Source organism: Gasterosteus aculeatus, chromosome 12 (genome assembly GCF_964276395.1).
Source record: "Gasterosteus aculeatus chromosome 12, fGasAcu3.hap1.1, whole genome shotgun sequence".
Taxonomy (NCBI): Eukaryota; Metazoa; Chordata; class Actinopteri; order Perciformes; family Gasterosteidae; genus Gasterosteus; species Gasterosteus aculeatus.
In genome coordinates this window covers 17,777,582-17,798,506 of record NC_135700.1, presented here as the reverse complement: position 1 = coordinate 17,798,506, position 20,925 = coordinate 17,777,582, and the positions used below count along the sequence as shown (strand labels likewise).

The following is a 20,925-nucleotide window of genomic DNA, read 5'->3' as shown; positions in this document are numbered from 1 at the left end:
CCTTGTCACCAATCTTGTTTGTGGTCTTCATGGACAGGATATCGAGGCGTAGTCGGGGGGAGGAGGGTCTACAGTTCGGGGGGCTGCGGATCTCATCGCTGCTTTTTGCAGATGATGTGGTCCTGATGGCATCTTCCGTCTGTGACCTCCAACTCTCACTGGAGCGTTTCGCAGTTGAGTGTGAAGCGGTCGGGATGAGGATTAGCACCTCTAAATCTGAGGCCATGGTTCTCAGCAGGAAACCGATGGATTGCCTACTCCAGGTAGGGAATGTGTCCTTACCCCAAGTGAAGGAGTTCAAGTACCTCGGGGTCTTGTTCACGAGTGAGGGGAAGATGGAGTGTGAGTTTGGCCGGAGAATCGGAGCAGCGGGGGCGGTATTGCACTCGCTTTACCGCACCGTTGTGACGAAAAGAGAGCTGAGCCGGAAGGCAAAGCTCTCGATCTACCGGTCAATCTTCGTTCCTACCCTCACCTATGGTCATGAAGGATGGGTCATGACCGAAAGAACTAGGTCACGGGTACAAGCGGCCGAAATGGGTTTCCTCAGGAGAGTGGCTGGCGTCTCCCTTAGGGATAGGGTGAGAAGCTCAGCCATTCGCGAGGAGCTCGGAGTAGAGCCGCTGCTCCTTTGCGTCGAAAGGAGCCAGTTGAGGTGGTTTGGGCATCTGGTGAGGATGCCCCCTGGGCGCCTCCCTAGGGAGGTGTTTCAGGCACGGCCAGCTGGGAAGAGGCCCCGGGGAAGACCCAGGACTAGGTGGAGAGATTATATCTCTGCACTGGCCTGGGAACGCCTTGGGATCCCCCAGTCAGAGCTGGTAGATGTGGCCCGGGAAAGGGAAGTTTGGGGTCCCCTGCTGGAGCTGTTGCCCCCGCGACCCGACCCCGGATAAGCGGTTGAAGATGGATGGATGGATGGAGGTCATAGACAGTTCAGGCTGTGTAATGTTGCCACAAGAAAAAAAGATTTGCTGCCGTTCTCTGTTTGAAAGCCGGCTTGTGAGCAAAATATGTCTGCGTTTCACCACGCATCCGTCTCTGCTAATGAGAGACAGCCCAAGGAGAGCACAGCGACTGTCGGCTCCACTCGGCGCCGAGGTGACAGAACTTCACTTCCAACCGATTTCTCGGTTTCTGCGGCTTCCGCCTGCATTGTCGTGCTGCGGGGAGAGATTATCGGATTATCACACAATAAGGGAAAAGAAGGGTAGCAAAGAATGAGATTCTGCCTGCAAGGCCCGAGGTTTAAGAGCACAGCTGTGGGTGATGGCTTTGTTTGAATGGGAGCATTGCAGATGGATTTTCAAGATCGTCGGATATGAAAGCAACAGGATGGCGATGTTGTGCGGGTTTGGAAAGATCGCCAATTTGATTCCCAGCAGGAGCTAATGAGCTTGTTGAATTCTTGACATTAACAAAGACGCTTAAGGCTAAAGAGCAAAAGCCTCGAGTTGGTCTCCAGGAGTTCATACATACATGACCTCTCATTGACCTTTGTAGAACACCAAAGCGATCGCCACAGAGCTCCCCCAACGCCACCTGCCTCTCCTGCAACTCTATTCTCCTTCCCACAGAGAAGAGGAGATGAGCAGTCTTGACGCCCCCCGAGGGAACGTGAGCCAGTTGAAGGTTGAAGCGGGGAAGTGGTGGGGGGGCAAGTGGGTCTTTGTTGAAGGGCCATCACCATTAATGGGCCATCGCCCTCCCCGTATGCAGCGGGGAAGCGCTCAACAGCGCCACATCCTCGCGTCATCCGACTTCCCCGTCGGCCTCCTGCGCGACCACACAGGCAGACGAGGCCCGGCGACGAGAGGCTCGACCCGCGCGTCTTTCTCCTCGAGTTCACCTCCTCTCCTCTTCCCAGAACCAATCCCTTCCCCATGCTGTGTTCTCCTTCCACGCAGCCTGAACTCTGGCTGCACTTTCCTCTAATCCTCCGGCAGTCTTATCTCAGCTGAGGAACAATAGCCACAGAGCGAGCGCGGCTCACAAACGCAGCCCGCAGAAAAATAGCTCCGCTCCCACGAGGCTCCGGGACCCTCTGCATCCGACGGAGTCGGCCAGGCAGCCTGTCGCGGCTCGAAAAGAAAAATTCCCACTTCTGCGTGTTTGACTATCCTCCAATCCTGGATTTTCTATCACAGCGTTCCCATCAGCGGCGTGAGGAACACCCAGTCGCACGTTTGCTCGTTTCGCCTCCTCAGCACGCTGCACTACCGTGCGTTCTTTTCTTTGTTCACTGCGGCGTTTCGTGGTTCGCGCAGGTAGACGGGCTCCATTCCTAGCCGCTGCCCCCATTCGTCACCTATCAATGAGCTCTCACCTCGGCGCCCTAACGCGCCGTAACTGCACCCCGCGAAAGGATCGACGCCGCCGTCCATGCGCTGGCGCTGCGGTTGGAAAGGCGTTTGCATAGATGAGGCGTCCCCAGCGTTGCACAAAGTGAGGCCGCATCCAATCGCAGGGAGTCCCTGAAGGCTGTTCCATCATCCCATCTTAAACAGCAAATCCAGTTAATTACTCATCAGCGATGCCTGACTTTGTTAATTAGCGATCCTTCCAATGGCAACAGGAAACTCAATTCCATCTCAAGCACGTCTTGTCTTTGGGACTTGACCTCGTGCTGTTTCTGGAAGGTGGGATTTGATTTCTTCTGTTAGCCGCGCTAATGGCATGGCTCCAGGGACGGGTGATGTCATCCTGTCTGCGTGGGTCGTCCCCTGGCAGACATGTGGAATAGCTTGATGACCGCTCAATGGGTTGGCGTAGCATTTTGAATGGACATTCGTGGTTCCCAGACGATATTATCAGCAGGTTAATTTTTCCATTATTTATTGAAATGTCTCGACTGTCTAGTGGATTCGAGGCCCCCCCCCTGCACAAATTGGCAACCTATTTATCCCCTGACCTTTCATCTAGTGCCATCATCGTCCTAACAAATGTGTGTTTTTTTCAAAATGTTGGTTAATAAATGGTTAACACCAGCCCTGCCAATAGCATAACCATTTGCCATTGACAGCTGGCTAAACTAAGATTAGAGGATATAATTGTCATCCTGAGCATGTTATCCTACTGATGTGAGCATTTACCTTTTAAGCTCTGTTGTACTTACTCACAGACCTACGGGCGTCTGATGTGTACACAAGTGTAGTTTGACTTTCCACTTGCTGAAAGCAGAAGACACGAGCAGCTACTGTTACAGCCAGAACCAAGAAAGCTGCACTGACAGTGTTGTCACATGACGAGGATTCGGAAAGCTTTCTCTCGGCGTAATATAGGTTATTGCAAACAGAGTGAGTAGTCTGCCAGTACTGCACCGGGTACGTCACCTCACAGTTCATTTCAGCAGCAGTGAGCTTTCAAGTAACGGGTGTTCATTAGCTGTTAGATACGGAGCACCCGTAGCTGCTGTGCATATTTATTATTCTTGCCACTCTTTCTTCGTGTCTACTACTCTCTCTCTCTCCCCGTCACTCTCCCCAACTTCCTGTCGCAGTCTCTTTGTTTATTTCTCCCTCTGTGACAAAACTTCACATGCCCGTCTCTAATTTTCTATTTTTCCCCTCCCTCTTTTTTCCCCTCCACTCGCTGTCTCTGTCTGCGTCTTGTCATTGTCTCAGCGCGACTCTCACGTCTCTCTTGCCTCTGTTGGTTTGTCAGGCTGACTTCCGCCATCGCCCGCCTCCCTCTGGTTTTTTTTTTGGGCTTTGTTTGCCGCGTCTCTTGAGACCGACTCTTCTCGCTCCAGGAAGAGAACGAGTCCTTGTACATGTCAGCGGGTTGTGGGAGACACTCGTCAGGTTCTACTCCCTTCGCGCCATCGGAGGGGAAACGGCAAAATTAACACACGCATGTGCACACACCACCGCGCAGGCCTTGCACTGCTCGGATATTACATGTGAATGGACGCACTTGTTTGATAGAAGGCTTAAGAGGGATCTGCTTACATTCATTTGCAGAGGGGACCCAGCTCGTTCTGTCTGCCTAATGGAGCCTTTCCCTGTGTTTCATTCCAATGTCAAAAAGTATGTCGTGCAGTTGAAACAGTAGGCATTTATAAGAAAGCACAAACCAAAAATAGTGCTGGCAAAGCCCAAAATACTCTCCTCTCCGGGCCAAGCATGAATAGACTGTCTGAGCTTTGGCTTCCAGGCTCCCCAAAAGTATACGTGTGACAGGCAGCCAGGGGCCTCGGATTGTACCGCCAGCTCGGCACAGCGAGAGCCGGAGGAGGAAGGAGGAGACGGTGGGAACAAAAGGCACGGCAGCTTTTGTTCCGTCTGCAGGAGGCTGATGGAGGCACACGCACACTTTGCATATGGACAAACCTGTCGTGTTCGCCGAGAGAGACGGGCATGCCTGTAAGAAATCAAAGCTTTGCAAATAGTCGCGAAATACCAAATTAAGTAAGGAAAGATGAAAATTGCGCACGCTGTGAAAAGAGGCGTATGACAGAAGCATTGATGTTAATTAATCCCTTTTGTCTTTGCTGCTTTTGTTCTCTCTAAAACGCCATGAGACATGGAAACAAATGAAAATGGGGGTGAGGTGTGCGCACAAAGCCGACAGGGGTTGTTTTGTCTTTGCTTATCGTTACCATTCTCCCGGAGGTCTTGCGGGTTGAAGCCTCGCCTCGGCTCCACCCAATGAGCGGAATGACACTCGACAGCAGGGCGCCACGGGGTCGACGAGCACAACACCTTCCTTTGTCAGCCGGCTCGCTCACCGACGCACAATACCTGCGGGTGGCCCTCCGTATCAATGGAATCTCTTGACTGCCCTGTTCGAGCCGCTCTGTCAATCAGCCCGTCATGTCCCTGCAGACGTCGCTGAGTCGACTAAAACACCTTTCAGCGCCAAAGCATGACTTTAGTGATTAATGTGCTGGGATCGGAAAGCATCCGCTAAGTCATTTGCCTGTTGACAGTGTAGACTTAGTTGCCCTATGGATGCTCTCTGCAGGGAGCCCCCTTGTTGATGACCAAGGTGTATGAAGATACGATGAGTTCACAGGTTTCGGCTTTCTTCAACAGTCACTTGAGATCAGGGAGCAGACGGAGCAAATCCTTGAAGCCCGGTCTGTTATTCTGGCCATGGTTTCTCAGTCGCATTTCATTCTCCACCAGTGCACAAGAGATCCCCTCAATCGAATCCAGAGTGCCACTGTGCACATTCTCTCCGGTGGGAGTGGATGCAGCAGGGGCAGATGAATGTGTTCTCCCTGTACGTATCTTCAGCCTGCCAATAAAAGCACGGTTATGCAATTGTTTGTTATTTCCCCTGCATAAGCACTCACTTTTACTGGTGGGCGATAATGGAGAAGGACGAGGAGACGTGAGTGGTCCGGGCAATGAGGTCTGTCCTTAATGTGAAGCACGATGCGGTTGCCAAGTTGGTCGCTGTTAATGTTTTTTTTATTTAATCCAGAGCTCTCTGCCTGCCCATGCACTGCTGTGATAATAAGCCCAGAGGACTTTAATTGTACTAAGTGTAACAGGAGCCCCCCTGGATGTATTCCAACATGTTCCTCTCTTTCGGATAAGATGATTCTCTCTACTATATGACCCCGAGATGAAAATGATAATAAAGACAGGATTTTCCACCTGTTTCATCGTTTAGCTCTTCATTTAGAATGTTTCTGCTGGCAAGTGGAAACTTGCAGTCAACTGACTGGTGCGTTACAGTTTTTATGAGACTTATTATCTGTGTCTTTTCTCATTAGGACAAAATGGGTTGCAGCTCAAACGCAGCTGTTTGGTTCTCAGCAGTGTGCTCTGCCCCCCCTCGTCCCCCCACGCACCCAAACACATCCTTTTTACTGGCAATAAACAGATGGTTATGGTCAGTGCTGCTGCGGTTTCACGTGTTTTGCAACCTTGTGCAGCGTGGCACACTTTCTCAATGTTGAATTATTTCTTACAATACTTATTCTTGGCTGCATTAGTGGTCTTGAGAAATCGTTTGAATCTGTAAATACTTGGAAACTGAAATATCGCAAGAGTTTCAGGGGGTTGAATGTAGGAGGTGTAAAGGCCAAGTAAGCAATGGGCAGCAAGCATCAGAGAGGAAGTTCAGCATCTGGACAGGAACTCCGTAATCCAGGGAGGGGGAGGTATGAGGTACATCAAGGGAGGGTGTGGTGGTGACTGACCTCTGACCCTCAACAGAGGCTAAAGGTCAATGACAAAAAGATAGACTGCAGCTGTGTTGAAACAAGCAACCCCTACTCCGCCGTGCAATTTGCCGAGACTTATGTGTCCCCACCCAGCTTACCCAGCGTGCCTTAACAGGAGCCGACAGCACAAAGCAAAGAAAACAGGCGAGTGGAGGATGGAAGGAAACAAGGAAAGGAGGTTGGAAGGAAGGAAGAAAGAAAGGCTCCGACCGGGCCACTATCTGCACGCACAAGGCCTCGTTCCTGGGAGCTAACGGGGAGTCTCAATCCACTGCAGCAGTTTATCGAAGGCAACACGCCTCCAATTAAAGGGTTCTTCCCACAAGACTTACTCCCCAGCAGAAACGCCCTCCTCGCATCGCGCTCTCACTTGGCCTCCTCCTGGCAGGCGGCCTGCCTTTCGCTTCTTCCACCCCCTTCTACAGCTATTTGTCCCCCTGCAGGGGGGGGCAGCAAACAAGCCAGGATCTCCTTGTACCAAGTCTTTTAATTGCCACATCAAAGTGCGTGAGTTTGCCTAATGCTGTATTACGCTGAGATATGGTACCAGGCAGCCTCACCTCTCTCCACCCCTCCGCTTCCACCACCCCCACCATCAGCGGCGGGGTGGGGGGGGGGGCGCTCCATTAGGCTCAACGCGTTGCTCATTTTTCCGCAAGAGCTCCCTTGGGCTAAAAGGCAATTATGCAGTAGTGTGGCATAATATTTCATTCTCTTCACATTGCATTACTCTACGGTGGTGGTGGCCACTAACAGCTTCATGTGGCCCGGGAGGAAGGGTGCAGACTGCTCACAACTTCATACGAGCAGAGGGAGAATGGTGAGGGGAGGCGTAGGTAAAAAAGAGACGAGGAGAGTTCTCAGGGGCATGATGCTTCATCTGGAGTCAGGTCTGTTTCACCTACTTAAATGAAGAAAGAAAGGGTTAGCTTGCCTCTTAGCTTTTACGTTCATCTAAAGGATGAACGTAAAAGCTAAAACATGCACTGGATTCAGGATTCTTTACATACTGTATAAACAATGAATCATATTCAGGAAACAGTTTGACACTTTTTCTGAAAAAAAAGCGTCAGCTAAATGACATATAATGTAAATGTAATGTCTGAGATAAACCTGACTGCTGTACGAGCTGCCATAATTCCTTCAAGACAGCGTCCGTCTCAATCATTGTAAAAATACATGTTCTATGTTCAGTTAATATGAACATAAAAATGTTAATAGTTTTTTGGGGGGGCGACGTAGAGGGAACAATGTGAGAAAGGAAATTGCTGCTATGCGTTCTGACAGCAGACATGTGCCGCCCGGGGCAACGCCGTTCAGGACCCTCGTGTGATTTTACTCTGGGCGGTTATGCAGTGTGCATTTCTGCAGGTGCTCATCCGCCCCCCCGGCCCACCTGTCCTCCTCCTTTTTCAACACTCTCTCCTGCCTATCTCCTCTGTTATCAGTGAAGCAACCGCAAACTGTCCCTCCCCTTCACCACATGTGAGAGGCCCCTCTCCGTGCCACTCGCCACATTCCACCAACACGCAGATTGTCTTTCATCCTGATCGTCGCCGGAGGGGGGATTCACTCAAGATATGAAATGAGACTGAGCCCAGCATACTTTTATAGGCATGTGAACTGAGGCCTGAGTACATGTAGCACCTGTAGCCTCCTATACCTGCCTTGTTAGCTGTTGTTAGTGTTCCGCAACGCTGTATAGTTTTACTTCACTGCTTCCAGTTACAGTATAAAAAAACATTATGAGCAACAGTTTTTATACCATTATGTGCCTTTTCGCTCATTATCCGTTTCTTCTACAGTGATCGGAAATTGGTCATTTCCAGCCATAATACATTTTATAGAGCAAAAGAGATAAGCCCTTTAGTCTGATAGGCGATGTTAACAGTGTCCTTTAACCCGCAAATTGTGATTGGGTGGGAATTCAGCCGTGTAACAAGAATGCAGCTCGCTGAAACTGTGACCATGAGGCCATTTCGTCTCTCAGTTAGAATATGAGTCCACATTCATCACATGTAGTCGGGCCGTACAAAATGCGTTGCTTCAGTAACTGCAACAACTGTCATAAATCCTCATTTCCGCCCCACAGAGCCGTTTTCGTCCGTAAAACTTTGTCCCAGCGGCCCGGCATTAACGAGCGCTCTTCCGCCTTGTTTGCAGAAATCCGATCCGGTGGGCGAGGGCCCAAGGACGGGCCGGCGAGGCAGCTGCCCCTGTACGACACGCCGTACGAGCCGGCCGAGAACGGCGGAGACTCCGACCCCGAGCACCCGCGCTGCCCCCGAGAAAGCCGGCTGCCCCAGGACGACGAGCGACCCCCCGAGGAGTACGACCAGCCGTGGGAGTGGAAGAAAGAGAGGATTTCCAAAGCATTTGCAGGTTAGACAAAAATGTAAACGTAATGTTTATCGCAATACTGCAGAAAATACACAAGCTCCACACTTTGTGGTAAAATGAAAAATAAAAGACAGAAGGCATATTTTCTGTATCCCGATCCGACATTTTCAAGTGGCAAACGCTAAGAATTTGTTTTGAAACATTTGAAACAACGAGGTAACAAATCAACGATTTACCCTGTTGCCCCCTGATGACAATATTGCAATATTTTCCTAATTGCAGTTTTATGAACTGGTTGTCTGTGATGTTTTCATCATTACATACACAAACAACAAGACTAAAAACACACATTATTTTGACTTAACTAGAAATAGGACTGACATCTCAGGGTTTGCCACTTTGACATTCTGTTGCATACTATTATTCCAGATGGCAAAAGCTCAAACAAATCCAGTTTAGAGATGACTGCTTTTACATTTCCAGCTTTTAACTGTTTCTCTTCTGCTTTACTAACCTAGGTGTCTGTTTTTATCCGTCTCTAACCACTTTTCATAACTTTGGCTTCTGTCGGGTTGTGATGCTGATGTAAACTCTACTCTTTATTCCTTTCGTCTGTTGAAGCACCCGCTAAGTTCACTTGCAGGTGTCCAGTCTAATATGTGCTGTCTTGAGCCAAGTGCAATCTGTTCAAGCTAAATTGATACCTATGCTACTCAGGGGGGCATGATTGGTTGTGCTGTTGCATGTAGGTGCGGGTAGTCTCTGTGGTTTGAGAGCTTCAGCATGGCTAACACGGCCATAACATCAAACAGGGCTGTTCCCGGAAACAATATGGCTTTGGAATATGAAAAATGCACCCAAAATTGAAAAGAAAATGCCAAGCCTCTGATATATAATAATAGAAAATCAGCAACCCATGACTCCATTTTTCATCGTCCCTTTACTCTTTATATTTTTTTCTTTTTTTATCCTTGAACAGCTCTGCTTTGTTATAACTGCATTAGCTACGAGGGTTCTGTAAGTGGCACTGGATCAGGTCCCCACGGAGGAAAGGACTGCTCTTCTAAATCCCTCACAGGTACCATTGGAGACGGGGCTGGGGATTGTCTCTTGTCTGTCTTTATATCCATCTTAGACTTTTATGCCTTGACCCGAATTGTGCAATTTGAACTGATTTATTTGCCTAAATCCTCAGCACACAGGTCAAGAATGTTCCTTCACAATGAATGTCACACGCATCTTTTGCGGTTCATTAGTGGGTGTAAAAGTTTTACCCTGCAAGAATTGGCCTGTGTGTTCTAACCTTAAATCTACTAGTATGTTGAGAAAATGTCATCCACTTCAAATCACCTTGATTAGAATGACATTAGCTGGAAGTGGACTAAAGAAATGTGCAGCTAACAGTCTTGTGTGTCAAGGTGCAGTAACACTTCTGGGTGCTCAGTAGTGAGTGTGAGCAGGGGGATTGAAGTGTGGGAATATGTGGTCTCTGAGGGTGCTGTGAAACCAGAATAATACCTGTGCCATTTTTATGACTAGCATTGCAATTGTAATATTAGAAGGAATCATGTTTACAAGTGTTGAATAACATGTGGAATTATTATGAGACAATTTCTTTTGTACCAGACATCTCTGCAGCAATGACAGTACTTAATATGAAATGCTATTTTGACAAACATGTCACATTATAAATGTTCAACCTTTGCAAATTTGCAATTTTCACAACATTTCGATAAATTGTGCAGCTTTGATAAACACTACAGTTCTAAAAACACTGAACGAAAACACAAAATTACATTACATTACATTACAGGTCATTTAGCAGACGCTTTTATCCAAAGCGACTTACATTACACTTTAAACCCATGGCTTTTTCACATTTTTGCCTGGGGAGCAATTAGGGGTTAGGTGTCTTGCTCAGGGACACTTCGACACGGAACATGGGGCAGCCTGGAATCGAACGAACATCCTTGTGCTTCCCAGCACACCTTCTCTAACCCCTGCGCCACGACGACCCCAACGACGACAAAATCTTTCCTGAGTGAACTCATCAGGATGACTAATGCATCAATCGATGAAGCCATTGTGTGTTAATTAGAGCTTAATAAATAAGCCAAAATAAATATGCATGGCCCAAAGTCTCACTTTGGAATACAGTCAGGAAGTTGCTACATTTGTGATTCATTTCTTCACACTTAATTGAGCTTCATCACATTGTAAATCTCACAAAGCAATTTAAAAATGATGGAAATTTCCTTAATTATAATTTGATCATGTTCTACTTTATTCCCCATACTTTTTTTGTCATTTCCATGTATTACACTTGTATTCATTCATCGTATCTTTGGTTTGGGTAGACTGCATTGCATTTCTAGCGTTTAAATAAATCCAAATAGATCAGAAGCAGAGTGGATGCTGGAGAGATGAATCTCCAATGGTGTTTTTCCGTTAATGAGAAGTTAAAGATGAGCATTAGAAGACACCCGGAGGCAAGATCATAGAATAAGTCCAAAATAACAACACGTCTGATACAAAATCCACAAGTTACTTTCAGATTAAAAGAAAAGATCCAAGGTCACTAGAGCAACAACAAAGAAATGTTCTCAAACATTTAGTCTGAGTCGATACTTCGGAATGATTTTGATATTGCTTTTAATCTCTTATGATTGCACAATTCAAATTTGGATACATTTCCAGCTGGCCCATGTTTGTAGATGTGAACCATAAATTGCTCACTTAGTAGACAAGGTGAGCCGCAGTGAAGGCAGCAGCTCTGAAGCCTGTGGAGAAACGGATCAGGAGCTGAGCCGGACTGCAGCATGTGATATGTTTCAGTGTGTGTAAACTCTCCTATGTAACATTACAGGGTAGCAGGCTCATCAATCTCATTTGTTGAAGAAGAAAAAGCCTCGGGGGAGTATTTAGTGCATACCTGCAGGCGATGAGCGTACCACTCTGTACCACATACTGTACCTCATTAAAGCCACTACAGGGAACTTTTTCCTTTTTATTTTGGCGGTACTTGTCCACAGAAGTAGTAGCTTTCCGTCCTCATTCTACTGCTGCAGCCTCTGACAGTCGTTCCACTCGCTCCTGGTTCTCTCGTGCCTCGAGCTCTACCGCTGCCGGAGATTTGACTTGCATAGCTTCACGTGATTTCACACGAAATCCGACCCGTCGGCATTAAGGACAGGAATTATGTAGAAATGGAGGACAATCTTTTTTACTTATGTCGGCCGCATAGACGCAGCAGAATCAAATCAATAACTGTCTCATAACTGGTTAAAAGCTGCACAGTTGAAACACGACTTTAAAACTCTTCAGAGCAGTGAAGTCAGAGCAGGCTGTGTGTGCGTGTGTGTGTGTGTGTGTGTGCGTGTACATCATTGTCCTGTGTCTATTCTTTCATCAGCACTCTTTTTTCAATTCTCCTTTCCTCACTTACTTTCTGTTTCTGGTTTACGTCTCTGTATTCTAGGCACTGAGGTCTTCACAGAAGTCACGCTGTTCTGCCTCTGCCAGTTATTAGATAAATAATGGACGCTGCTCTCTTAATCACTTTCTTCCTCTCCCTCATAATTTTTCCGTCCAACAGCACTCAGAAGTTTGTGTAGAGCGCTATTTACTAACACACCCCACTTTCAACTCCCCCTTCTGCAGGCGGCGTCCCTCTTTTGATGATGATTAATTTAATTTTCCATTCAATGTCAAAGTGTTGGCTGGCAATTGGGGAGATACTTCTTTAGGTTGTCTTTCAAAGACAAAAGCTGCAGTCCTGAAAGTCCTTTGATTTAGTGCTTGTCTTTATTCTGAGTGTTGTTCTATTCAGGCAGAAATAATGCCCCACTATTTGGGAGACAAAGGGAAAGAAGAGGAAAGATGAGAAAGAGGTCTTTGGGACAAGCCTTTCGCTGCAGGTTTCCGTTCAGTTCGGCCTCGGATCCAAACATCAAGGGGCTTAGAAAAAGTTTCCCATCTTTCAGGACTTGAGCCTGTGTGCCTGCTTTTAACTTTAGCAACCAGCTCGCCGCAAATGTCAAGAAATGATACACAGCTTCAGAATTTAAATCCACTTGTGAGCCAGTGCTTTAGGACAGCCTACAAACAGCTCGGAGCCCGCTGTTATTCTTATTCTGTTATTATGGTCCTGCTGTTGTCCACATCTTGCACATCGACACACTGTTGGGAGCGAGCTGGAGATCTTTGGAGATTGTGATGCAACCAATATTCCAATGCTGTCAGAAGTTGAAAATCTGTGGTATCATATTTCTAATAGCAATATAAACTTTAGCTTGAGACGTCTGGACATGTTTGCTCAGGTAGTTGTGGAATCCATGTTGGGATAATATTTCACAGCTGATTAAGAGTTACTTTCATCAGTTGTATCTGGTTTCTCAAACTGGGGCCATGCTGGTTTTGGTGGTATCAGCTTTATCAGAGGGACTTTTTCCTGAACATAGTTGTTGGAGCGTTTCTAGTTATAGTTACTATATTTTATGTGGGGAAAAAGCATCATATGAATTTGCTTAGGTGCTTGAGTGGAGGTTTAAGGCATACGGTTATAAAAAAAAGTCGAAGCCGTGTAAAAAATATGTTAATTATTTGATTATATATGGTATCATAAATTATCAAGGAAAATGTGAAGAACATTACATAAACCACCTATTTGTAAATGTCCATTAGATTTTATGAAGCTACTTTTTCGATCTACTGCAGATGTTTCGTACAAACGATGGTAACACAACATTATGTTTTATGACACTCGGAGCCTTTGTTTCCGTCCAATGCTTGTTCAGTCCACGAGCTCCAAACAGTCGACGTCGCTGTGTTCCCAGAAGTCAGCGGCAAGTCTGGTTGTATGTAAAGATGTTTTGAGGTTGTTATTTCAGGCCCTAAATCGAGACCTTCTGTGGGCACGCAGCATTTTTAGAGGTCTGCCTAACTACAGCTCCATGCATAGAGACCAATTTTCCTCAGTTATGTTGCTATAGTTGCTGAAACACTTAGAATATAGATAAATAACAATATACGGTCGCAGTTTGGATTTTGTAAGCATTTTCCTCCCCTCATCAAAAACCACCTTTCTTTTTTCCGGCAGTCTCATGGGAAATGAAAGCATCTGCATCGAAAAAAATAACCGATAATGAAAAAAGATACACAGCTTTACCAAATCACAGAGTGGGTGTAAAAAAAGAAATAGGAGGGGAGATTAAATAAGTACCAAATGCTGCCTACTCCCTCCCACCGCGGTTTAACGTGGCGCGCTGTCTGCGTAAAAGACAATTTGTCTTCATTAATGACGGGGGGGGGGGGGGGGACAGACTAACTGCTCCTGCTGCAGCCCCTTCCTCCTCCTCCGCCTCGCTCGCCCTCTCACAACACCTTCGCTTTGGTGTTATTATTTACTGCCGGCCTCTCTCCTGACAGGTACGCCATAGAATGTAACCCCCCCACACCCCCTCCTGCCTTGTTAGGGTGTTGAGGAGCTGTGTACTTGTGGTTTGGTTAATCACTCATCCTCACTGTGCCCTCCTCCCCCCCCCACATGCAAACCAACACGCACACACTTTCAAAAACTGCAGACTGAACCCACACGGGCCACAGCCTCTTCCCCCCCCACCCTCCCCCTCATGGCTGCCGACTCGCTGATGGATGACACTGGAGGCAGAGAGAGAGAGAGGACTACGCATTCAAATTTGACCGCACGAAGACGGCCGCTCGTGACGGGCGAGAGCTCAAAGAGCGCAGCGAAAAGCGCGTGTGCGCTTTGACTCACGGCACACACTCAGACCCGGACGTGCCGCCACGGGAAACCTGAGCCTCGTCACAGCGGGAGGGGGGGGGCGGGTATTGAGAGCCATTGTCACTTAATCTCCTTGCCCTCTGTTACCTGCTACTAACTCCCTCCACTTGGCCCCCGGCCAGCGGGGTACAACGCATTTAACACGGGAGATAAGAGGAGGCGCTGCGGCGCGCTCCCTCGGGTCTCGGGGAGCTTTATGGTTTTTTAATGAATCTTCACGGGCTTAACGACCCGGACACCTGAGGCTCAAGTCTAATGTCCCTAAAATAAATAATTGATTCAGTTACAGTCCTGCGCGGGGGGGTCGTTTGCGCTTGGGTGGAGGCCAGCTGTTTTGTGGGTGCCATGGCTCCGTTTCTCTGTCTTCGGCAGGTCCGGCAGCCCCCCCACCCCCCCCCCCCCCCACGTCCCGCCCATCCTACCCTGCGCTGTCCGTCACTCCTCAGCTCTGTCTCGTCCCGCCGGCCTCTGCAGCAACACCCTGCTGATAACCTTCCTGACAGCGCTCTTTCATGGGCCTCAAATGTGTCTGGCCCTCCTTTCACTGAGCGCTGCCACAGGTCTTATCTCCACTCACACACATTGGCCACACACAACACGGCTGTAAACCTGCCTCGCCGAGTACAGGAGCAGCGCTCCTCCAGCAGCTGGAGCTCCTGCTGGCCGGGCATCTCCCACGCATCTCTCCCTTCTCTCTCCAGATAGAAGACCAGGGAAAAAAGGGCCTTTGCCACTTTCATTTTTAATGCCAAAGCATATCTGCGCTTTGAAAGAGAGCCGGATGGTATAATGTGACGGACACGGTGAGGGCAGATTCATGGAATGGCATTTCAGTTCCTCCGGAGCATTACACAGCTGTCGACAGAACAATCACCAGTAAAGGAGAGGCTGGTTTTTGTTTCCAAGCACTCGTGCTGATGTAAGTATGTATGTATAAACAACTGCAATCTTCCAGCTTGTTTTGAATATGCATCCAATTAGCCAACCAAATTAAGCAGAACTAAATGAAAATGCCGTTAGTGGAAACAAGCAGAGCTTCTGATTTATGGCGCCGCACTGTTTACAGCGATGAAGCGCCATTGGCTAATAAAAAGCCTGGGTAAGCAAATACCTGGCCTGAAAGACAGAGCTGTTCCTGGAAGAACAAAGGGAGTGTAGGGACATTAAAAAGGCTCCATTGTTCAAGTATTCTCTGGTTCTTTTGATGAACTAAGATCGACATGCAGGTTTTGAAACCGTTACTTAGCCGCGGCGCCCTCAGATTGGGGCTCAACCTGGCGGCGTCCAGTCTGAGTGACATCCCGCCAGCACCGCACGTCTCCAAAGCAAGCAGGACAGTTTGGAAATGCTCCCATTGAAAGTCATAGCATGGCCACTTTTGTGTGCTTAACTTGTATGTCCTCTGTCGATCGAGAATTCTAAATAGCCCCTGTACATATGTCAACACAAGGCCTTGTGTACTACTATGGATTATGCAGATCAGATGTGGCATATTGATCCAAACGCAGTCACATGAGACGACAAACACCCAGTTATCTTCGACCGTTTTGACATATTCCCTTATAAATGGTCCTCGTTTGTTGTGGAAAAGAGAACACATCGTACCAATAATTGCAGTAACCCATACCGAATTGTATTTAATAATCGTACATTTGGACGTTGACTTTTTGTGTTAAGCTACAGTCTTTCCATCATGTCCAATTTAACGGAGAGCATGCTTACCACTTCCGATAGAGACAATTATCAAAAAGATGGTCACGTGAATTAGACGTTGTGTTTTTATTCTAAGTTTATTTTTACCTAATATTCACCTTTTGTCTCTGAAACCCTCAACCAGTACCATCGACAGGGCTGATACACAGCAGGTTTATGTTCTGAGCCTCCAGGGTTGAATTTGAATTATCTGACGAATGCTGCAAGGTGTAAGGACTCACTCATCCATGGGACAACGCATGCTATATAGAGTCCACGATGATTCAAGGCCTCGCGGCCGGCAGTATTCTTACAATACGTTACAGGACGAAAGAGATTCCTGTCAAACCGTAACAAAAAACATTTGGCTATTGAATAAGCCGGCCTTCATTTTCACAGTGCTAAATTGTATAATTCATCTGCGCATCCGAGCACATCTGGGCCTCACTCGCCAAAATGGTCTCCCAGTGTGGCTGCAGAGTGGCGGCAGCCTTCTGCTCCCCAAACAATTACACACTAATCTGCAATGTGAAATGCGCATTAGGCGTTTGATCTCACAGGAAGAGAGTGTCCTGCTTCACCCCAAAGTAGTGGAAGTTGTATTATCTCTTTCCGACCTTGAGTGTCCGTTCCCCACTCTCCCGTCTCACTGGTCCACCAAACCCCACAGACCCCCCATCGGGGTGGACATCAAGGGGCTCCTCTGTTCACCCACCTCTCTTTCTCCATGAGCGAGAAGGGGGGTGTGGGGGGGGGGGGGGGTATTTAATTGCTTGTCGGATTGAATGTTCTCCACTTTCTCCGATACATCAAGCCCGCAGATATTCTCATTAGCATGTCCTGTACCACCGGGGGATGGAAGGCGGACGAGTTCATAACAGGATCTTCCTCCCACTGAAAACCAGCTTGCATTGTAGTCACTGCAACACAGTGCCACACTAATGGCTATGCATACAGATGCATTATTTTCCCCCTCAGATGAGGTAGCACTTTGGCTGAGGGGGTTACTCTGAATGGAAATGTGCCTGATGAAATAGTTACTGTTATCGATTGTAATGTGGATCTATAGTTCTAAGTTATATGAGCAGTACGTGCTTCTATGTCCAAAGTTGAACAAAACTAACAAAAACAAAGACTTGTGTTGTGGAGACAACAACAATAATGTATTGTATCTTAAACTCTTCCTGGATGCAATATCTGCCGCCTGCCACAATGATGATTTAAGAGCTCTTTGATAGAAGTGTAGGCTATCAAGGATTGGGATTCTTTTGTTACCCAATATCTCCAGACTTTTTTTTTCATTAATCTTGTGTGTTATTTTGTCCCTGTGGGTTTGTGCTTCTCCATAGGAGTCTCTTTTTGGGCTCCATCGGCAGTGTGTGTTTTTCTGCACCTTAAGCGAAGCTTGTTTTGCAGTTTGCGATTTGTCTTCAACAGCATTTCATGACACAAATCGGAACTAGATGAATGAAATGATGCGTTATCTGCTGTGGTAATATCTCCAGTACCATGGACAAGGAAATGAACATGTTCTTAGGAGCGCCGTCAGTGGCCTCATTTGAAGGTCTATGTTGGACACTTCTAGAAAAAGAGTCATCGATTAATACAAGACACTCTCTGGAGCGAGTCGTCTGTTTTTTCTGAAGCTACAATTGCTGGACTGTTTCTTTATTCGCCTTTGTCTTTTTAGGCTATTTGTTTTTCCCGAATGACATAAACACTTTTATCTTGAGCTATTTGACAAGTGGCCCTTGCTCGGTGACTGATATGCTTTTAAAAGGGGGCTTCAATTAGCCTGATACCACCCAGGCTGGACATAAGGTATACATTATTTAAGGGACAAAGCCCAGGGAGCGTCCGCTGCCAGGACGGATGCTCCGAGATACATTCCAGAGAAGGATATTGTCTGCAGTGTTGTTTATCTCAATACAGAAGTTGCAGCTTTTTTTTTTTTTTAACTCAGCACAAAGAGTGTGTGTAACAGCGGAGTGTAAGCAGACGTTGTCAGATTTCGGTGGAAGTGGGACACAAATGCAGAACCGATGTTTGAAGTAAAGTAAATGCCACAGAATTAGTTGGCGTGTACAGGAACAGGAGGGTGACAGGAACAGGGTGCGCAGTATAACTTATTCGGTACGGTTGGGGTTTAATAGCGTTTTATAGACTACTTCTAAATCCTCCTAAATTGAATTTCTATTTTTGTAAGTATCTTTTGACCATTGACCCGTAATTGTTATTCGTAATAATCAATGATATTTTAATAACCCAGAAACAAATCCAATATGGCACCCGCTATCAGAGCCCAACCCTGTACACTGGGAAACTAACTTTACTTCTCTTTCAGTCCTGTTGTATTCCTTTCAGATACTGGGATTATGGGATCGCAGTATAAACCGCTTCTCTACCACAATACTGCCATTTCCTGACCTTTTTCTGACACTTTTCACTATTCTTCCTTTTTTTCCTCCTTTTTCCTCCCTGTTTCCTGTCACTACGTACCTCTCTTCACTCCCCTTTGTCGTGGTCCATTGATGCCTCTCTTCGCTGTCTTCTCCTTCCCTCCATCTCTCTCCTCCGTTGACCTCCGGTCAACACTCGCAGTAGAGATTAAAGTGATCAAGGACCTACCCTGGCCCCCTCCTGTGGGGCAGCTCAACACCAGCCCTCCCCTGGTGGAGGAGCTGGAGTCTCCCTCCCAGGCAGCTCAGCCCTCGCCAGGACAGACAAGCTGTGACCTGCACCACCATGGTGGGTGTCGTCCGGCGTCTTTCCCACCAAGCCCCATATCCATCCGTCCGTCCATTAATCCATCACCCATCCATCTAATTCCTTTAATGTGGTCTTATGTGGTCAACTATTGATTTGTCTGTTTATCTGATTTTATTCAGGAACAGTTTGACTGGTGAAGAGTGTGCATGCCTTCACTAAATCAGTACCTTTACACCCATTTTTGTCAAAGCCCTGCAATTTTTAAGGGGGGAATTTATAAAAAAAAGAACTAGCCAACCACCTAGCTGCCTACCAAAGACATATGTTTTGCTTCAAAGAATATCACTAATATTCTTCCTGCTTGAAATGCCTTATTATGTTGCTGAAAACATAACAGGCTGTAAGGATCATCCTTGCAAAATATACCAACTGCTGCAATTATATGAACATGTCCGCTTAAGCATAACTGTCTAACTTTTAGCAGCTCTGTGTGATATGACTTTAGCTAGCAGCTCAGTAATTACTGCACTTTTCCATCCGGATTACATGTGGCAGAAAATCACTAATTCCTGTGCAGGTTTTAGGGCTGAAGGCTCATTAGTTTTAATTGTGCTGAACTGCCTTCTGCATGCGTAATTGCCGTTCGCCGTGACCCCCATTTCCTCTTGTCAACATACTCATAACCGTCCCAGATGTCCCTCTGGCCCGCTGTTCTCCAACACTCATTGGAGTCAATTTCCCTTCTTCACCAGAGTCTCTTCACCTCAGGTTTAGTCACCTATACCATCCTATCAATCACAATGGACAAGTCCGATAAAGCCATTAGTTGATTTGTGAAGCCCTTCCACAGACTCACACTCTTTACTGCTGTAATCACCGGGGGGAAAAGAGGGACGTGCAGCAGGACTAATGCCAAGAATGGGATTTCCCCGGGCAAAGTGGGAAGACTTAGAGTGAGACCATGTAAGAGGACACCGCTGTGTGCCATAGGCGAGGACAGGGCATGGAGTTGATTTATATCCATAAATCCATGGGAAAGGTTCTGGTTCCCTCTGCGATGTCAGCGGGTTTAAGATTGGCGTCCAGCTGTAAAGTGATCCCCTCCCTGTCTGAGCCAGTATGGCCCCACTCTACATCTTTGGGGTCAAAGGCCGCCGTGGCAGACAGAGGGTTGGAGGGGGAGGGGGGGTTGATGGCCTCTGCGACCCCTGTGAATACAGTTACAATGCACTCCTCTGACCTCGGCGTACAGGCAGACCCTCAGTCACACAAAGACATTAGTCATCCGTTACACACTGGAGTGTTTACATGCTCGACCAGGGTAAAGAGCCAACAGTCTGTATGCTCTAACAAAGACCAAGAACAAACAATATCCATTCCAGGGAAATGTGAGTGATGTGATCCGTCCAACCTCATTATTAAAATTTGAATGCAGCTTGATGGGACAGGTGTTATTACATCTACATATAAATGGAAGGCACTTTTCTCTGAGTATAATGAAGAAATTCATTATACTCAGTTCCTTTTTTACATTAATTAATTAATTAGCCCACATGTACAGCATGAAGAAGACTTAATTAAAACATGTTATATTTCATTTAAAACAGATAAACTAGCTAACACATTCCTTTGTCTTGGAAAAACCTAATGAAAGTGTCATTTTTGGGATTTATTTAAAGAATATTCCTTTAAGGTGTCACAGTAATTGCAGATACGTTTCTGGACTCAGCATGGATTAGCTCTAAAAAATGTATTATTCCTAGTTTCCAACAATTCAGTATTTCACTTTGTCATGCACTTGATTAATATCAACATTAAAGTGATTTTTATAGCTGCCAGCTCCTATTTTCAGTGTTTTAACACATTCTAATGAGATGCAGATCTGTTAATCATTCTGCATGTCCAGCCTGGAAAAGTTAATTTTCCCATCACAGTACCACTTTACCTCTCAGACTGGCCATCCTTTTTGACAGGAGCACCATTAGTGAATGAGAATTAATTAGCCGTCTTAATTAGTCAGATTTGTTTAGGAACGTGTGCAAAGGGAAGGGGGATGCTCGGGCTCTTCAGTAGCCTCATGTACATTATAAGTGTTTCTCTTGCTTTATCATTTGAACGTTGTGCCTTTAACACCCTTGAAAGGTTGAAACTATTACACTTCATAGTGTTTCCTCATTTGGGGAAGGCCTTACTATTGTGCTGTGCC

At 46.7% G+C, this 20,925-nt stretch overlaps 1 protein-coding gene across 4 annotated transcripts in view; it reads left to right on the top strand.

The window, feature by feature from the left end:
* Nucleotides 1-20,925, top strand: part of shf (Src homology 2 domain containing F) — a 79,317-nt gene that overhangs the window by 47,178 nt on the left and 11,214 nt on the right. The window contains exons 3-5 of one of the 4 annotated variants that reach the window (XM_040197862.2): nt 8,339-8,557; nt 9,495-9,593; nt 18,612-18,758. In XM_040197862.2, the coding sequence (XP_040053796.2) occupies nt 8,339-8,557; nt 9,495-9,593; nt 18,612-18,758 (465 nt within the window). The remainder of the gene's footprint in view (nt 1-8,338; nt 8,558-9,494; nt 9,594-18,611; nt 18,759-20,925) is intronic. The other 3 variants (XM_040197871.2, XM_040197881.2, XM_040197891.2) reach the window with 3 other exon arrangements.